Source organism: Liolophura sinensis, chromosome 1 (assembly GCF_032854445.1).
Source record: "Liolophura sinensis isolate JHLJ2023 chromosome 1, CUHK_Ljap_v2, whole genome shotgun sequence".
Lineage (NCBI taxonomy): Eukaryota > Metazoa > Mollusca > Polyplacophora > Chitonida > Chitonidae > Liolophura > Liolophura sinensis.
Window position 1 is genome coordinate 55,081,350 of NC_088295.1, and position 5,625 is coordinate 55,086,974.

Below are 5,625 nucleotides of genomic sequence, written 5' to 3' on the forward strand. Positions count from 1 at the left end.
GAATAAAAAAAATTTTAATTTAGCATCTACATTTTTTGTTCTAAAATATTCCCATGATCAGCACAGTGATTCCTTCTCCAAGAGTGGCCTTCATAACAAGTTGGGTTTCATAATAAGTTGTATATATACTGTGTTGCCATCGAGTCTGTAAGGGTATTTACTGCGAGGGAAACACATAAAAAGCCTTTCCAAGTCAGCTGACACGCGCATATCCTACCATAACTCCTCCATCAAATCAACCGGATACTCCGCTCAGCCGGATAACGGGCATTAAACATTAACGCCGGTCTGCATTTCCTCATCTTGTCTCACTCTGAACGCCTTGAAAGGTGAATGCGCAGCTCTAGGTCAACTGGTTTGATGATATCGCTGGTACATAGTAGTGACTTTGTCCCAAGACGGGAACGCCAGCGTTTTATTATATGGTGGTTAATAATGAAGATGTACCGTAGGATAATGGAATAGATAATGAAACAGGAGATCCATAGCAACAGGAGCATTGTTTAAATACATTGTTTATACATTACCCATGTTTATTGAACGATCATTTAAAAAAAAAAGACTAACTTTGCCAATTCATAACTTAATGACAGCATAATTGGTAGATTTATAGGTCTGTAATGAGAAGCTGGAGTTATTTTATACTGTGTTATTCACGCGATGCGGTTTGACGCTCTATCGTATTAGATTAGTGGAATGACTAGGGTATGTGCAGTTTCATAAACCATGTTCACACGTCTTCAAAAAGCGTTTTATCACATCGCGCTGTGGACTTCGATGACTATAAAGATTACCTGTGTATTTTGGGGTTCCAGCAAAGCGGTGAAAACCACCGGCCTCTGATAAATGAGGTTTTGGGGAACCTCTCCGGCCTGATGTAATTCGCGTGAAATCTACGCAGTCAGTTGTTAATATATATAGTCAACGTTACGCACTCAAAAACATTAATCTGTTAATTTTAACAGAAAGTCCGTTGTCTGAGTGATGCTAGAGTGTATTCCGTTATAACATTCTTGCATCACCCATGCAAGACAACAGGCTTTTTGTTTAAATCAACAGATTAATTTTTTCAGTGGAGGTTTTCTCAGAAATTGTCATCTGAGATTTATGGGAAATCTGGTAACGTTGTCTATATCTGTTATAGAAGAACAGTGGTAAATTCGACTTTGAGCACTGTCGTTATTGCGCGGGAAGGGGTAATTACCGATTCCCGTTGACTTCACTATGCTTTTACATATAGAGGGTACTTGAGATATCTACAAGTGGTATGGTAGATCGGTTTCGTTTATCCATGAACCTGATCGCTGTCATGCAAGTAAAATATTCTGGAGCAAGGGTTTAAGAAGAAAATAAATAAACAAAATAATACCGATAATGAATACATATGTGTATTTCTTTTTGTTTTGTAACAGGTCCTGGACCAGCACGTTATAAGTTGCCGTCCACGGTTGGCAGGGAGAATGTGGATTGTACCAAACACTACGCACCTTCTTACTCATTTGGCCAGAAAACATGGAGTAAGTAGGCCTACACGGTTCTTACTAGCAGAAATATAAGCTTAAAACTTTCAATAATGCCAAATAAAGAGCCTACAGTCAACAAGCGCAACTCCTCTTGCAAATTAAGTTGTCAACTTTATAGAAAGGCATTTAGCAGATGATTACCGTGATTTTAGACATTTATAACAATAAAGGAGGGAAACTCTACATCAAACTATTCATGTGACTGACCTCACACTTGTCACGTGCTTTGCTGAGGACAAATATAAGGAAGTGCAACGTCGAGTATTCGAAAAATTGCGTTTGGTGTATGTAAATTAGGCAATTTTGACGTCACAAATTGGCACTACACCATCACGAAATAAATGACCAGGAAGATAAGTGAACTAATTAATGTAATGTTCTTTTTGCAGAAATGTATTCGGACAGCCCTGGCCCAGTGTACAATTTCGACAGTAAAATGACGAACCGAGGATCTGCGGAAGCTCCTTTGTACTCATTGTCTGGAAGACATAAGGACTCAAGTAAGTCATTAATCCTGTTTATACGCAGCATTTGATGTCGATTGCTGGGTAACCCGCGTATGGGTGGTCTAGGAATACTAGCCCCTGACTAATGAATTCACGAGTTCCAATCAAGCTCTGGTTGTTTGGTCTGCGGCTTTAAGTTAGGGTGGTTGATAGGTGTACCTGGCGAGTTTCGCTTGTTTTCTTCCAGCCGGTGTCTGTTGTTATATAAATAGAACATTTCTGAATACAGTCTATAATACGCCAGTCTAAGCAATAAATATTTATGGCAAAATACAAGTCTTTCATCACTAAGGTTACAAGTTCAAGCTTGGTTCTGTTTTTTTTTCTCTCTCCTTTCTTCTCGATATTCTGATTTCGGGATTTAAACCATTAGATAAGAATTTGTCTGTTTTTTTATCCAAGCTGTTTTATAATAGAACTGAACACCGTGTAAAGGTATGTGTTGTGGTTTAAATCCTTAGATAAGTATATGACCCTTATGCTGCTTTCATCTGGACTGATAAATAATAATATAATTGATTGCTTTACAGAGATGTTTGTGACGCCGGGGCCTGGGCAGTACAACACGGAAAGAATTGTCCCGCCCATGGAACGACGGGCACCGACCTTCACCATGTCAACAAGGACACGCTACCGCTCAGCAGACAATGTCCCCGCCCCTAACCGTTACTCCCTGCCCTGTACCCTCGGGGACAAGGTGCCCCACGTGAAGGGCGGCATGGCCGTGACCATGTCCGGCAGACACGAAATCTACAGCTCGTCTTACGACTTCGCCCGGACACCGGGACCGGCCGGATATCCGGCTATCTCTGCGAACGTAACCAAGTCCAAGAGGCCGGTGTTCACGCTGAAGCCGCGGACAGACATGCCCAAGTCCAAAATGAATAACCCGGGTCCTGGGGCATACGACCCAGACAAACAGAAGAGATCCAACTACAAGTTTACCATGGGTACACGTCACTCTGAGTTCATTATGCCTATGATTACAATGACAGACGTACAGGATTAGGCTGAAATCACGCAGTACTCTTAAATAACAATAATAACTCTCTTCTGGAGAGTATTATCAATGCAGCTTGGTCAATGCAATTTGTATTCTGTATTAATTCGGACAAATCAGAGTCAAACCCGATTTTATTGTCGTGATTGTATCCATGGACACGTACTCTCATAATGGCCGAGTAACATAAGCAAGCCGGTGATATTGAATCACGGGATGTTGTCCTTGTTTTAATTGGACACGAGATAACGCAGAAAGCTTCGAGAAAACACGAGCTGTAACAAGTTGAAATGATGTCATGAATATTTCAGCGTCAGCTCATTAAACGAATCGTTCAATACCACGTATACTTAAATTATAATGTGTTTTATGGTAAACTTGCCGAAGTGCATTTTAATGGCGCATGAAATTAGCATCATGACAAATTCCATCGCCAATGTTCAGACGCGTGGGCCAATGTCGGAATTAAATGAGGAATTTGCAGGTGTGTACATTGGTATAGTAACCACTGTAGGCCTATCACCATTAATGTAGGGGTTCATCTGCGGGATGGCGTCATGCTCTGACGGACCCGAATTTTGTTTCACTAATTTGTAACGTGGGTTGAGTTACATTTCAGTCTTGTATTGAACCTGCACTTATTTAAGCTTAGTTCGCTTTTTATTATTAAGACGAACAGGTTTGGACATTTTATCTTGTTATACATATTAACGGAGACCCTCGCCTTATATATACTTGGACTTTTCGCTTTAATGCGTTGGTTATTACCAGCGATTTTTTTTCTCACCAAGTTGATGCCTATAAGACACATGAGGCTGGATTATATTTATAGTCACTTAATTGCTTAGTCTTTCACAAATACTGTCATAATTATTTCAAAAGATCATCACTTTTTGCATATTGCATCTTGTATAATCATGTTATAAATGGAATTTAATTCTTAAAATTGATATTCTTTTCCGCCAATGACGTACATGTATATAAACTGATTCATTGCCGAATTTGTTATTGGTCGCGTTCATTTACAATGCTTTAATACAAGTTATATATTTTACAATATCGTTCACAAATAACTCTGATTTGAATGTGTTCACTTTACACGAAATATCTGTGATATTCGTTTTGAATGTATCATTCCATCATCTATATTTTATCAAATAAAGTTTCAACAAAAAAATGGGCCTTTAATCTTTAAATGTCTTTTACGTGAGATACGTACCTGGTTGTCTTAACGATATTATCACATATGCTGTAAAAAAAATAACAGCTCGTGCCAGTTTTAAATCTAAAAGAAAATTTAAAGCACATTTAATGGCAGTATGTTCAGCTGGAAAGTAAGATAATTTAAGCGATTTATTATACTTTCTCTGGTTTGCTGAAAGTATATTGTTGCTAAATATATCAAAATATTCATTAAACGTATCACCTGAAAAGGATTTTATACATTCATCTTTGGACAGATCCTTGTATAGATATAGATAATGGACTTTCCATCTTGGGGGTTGACCCAGGCTACAAACATGTGGAGAAAAATTGTACACAGCATAAATTGGGTAATGGTCACTGCCAAATGGAGCGGTCCTATCAACAGGACAACTGCAATTAAGGCTAATATCAGATACACATAATGTAAGGTCTGACGCTGATGTATTGTCTGTACAACGGCCTATACGTGTTCCTGTAAACCGTCATTTAAAAAAACTAAATCATTTCCTTTTGGATAAAAATCTAAAACTATTCTTCTGTTAGTGTCTGTTTTTCTCCGCCCACAAAGGACTATGAGCACAGAAATCTCCACAATAATAAAAGACTTTCTGTAAAAAGGATAAAAGCAAATTAAAAATCATTATGGGGTTAGCTTCTTACAAGGATGATATAAGCTTACCACAGTAATAGACTTACCATTCAAGGTGGAAACATTAACGGCCTGACACTCTAAAATGAGGCAGATCTATTTCAGAATATGATAGCCCGTTTCTCTAGCCCACCCTTCTCCATTGCATCTCTGTTTTGTCTAAACATCGTGTACCCAGGGTAAGTGAAATGAATATAGTTCATTAAATACGTCTCTTGAAGACACACAATATCCGGAGCTGTAAAGATATTGGATAAATGAAATTTACTCCTGGCCAGGAGACCGTTTACCCTAAACATTATATTGTATGACATAAGAAACCATTATGAAGGGCTATATACATTAAATAATATAGATAGAGGGGAGATAATATTCACTATGAATTTTCTTCATCTGAGGACAGAGTGGATAATATAGCACTAGGCCGCTTGAAATTAACATGTTCAGAACCGAAGGGGTTCTGAGCTATTTCAAACACAGCCGTCATCAAACCTGCTGTTTTCCGAAATTTCAAAAACCTTAAGGATAATTTCTGTAAAAACCGCAAATAAGCGAGTGACCATATTATAAGATAGGTCTTCAGTCTGAGAGCCGGTATCGGCATTAGTTTGAATGAAAACTGATTACATTACAGGCTTAACGGGTGTGATGGGCTTAAGTAAAGGTGGAGGTTGAGAAGACTGAACAGGACGAGGTTCTTGTGCAGGGGTTTCATATGGCGTTCATTTGGTCCTTCCGGGT

General features: G+C 38.7%; 1 protein-coding gene across 1 annotated transcript; it reads left to right on the forward strand.

The window, feature by feature from the left end:
- Positions 1-1,384: 1,384 nt before the first annotated feature.
- On the forward strand, positions 1,385-3,038 carry LOC135462170 (ciliary microtubule associated protein 1A-like). Its single transcript, XM_064739551.1, has 3 exons — positions 1,385-1,517; positions 1,913-2,023; positions 2,560-3,038. The coding sequence occupies exons 1-3, from the start codon at positions 1,385-1,387 to the stop codon at positions 3,036-3,038; spliced, it is 723 nt and encodes a 240-aa protein (XP_064595621.1).
- Positions 3,039-5,625: the final 2,587 nt, after the last annotated feature.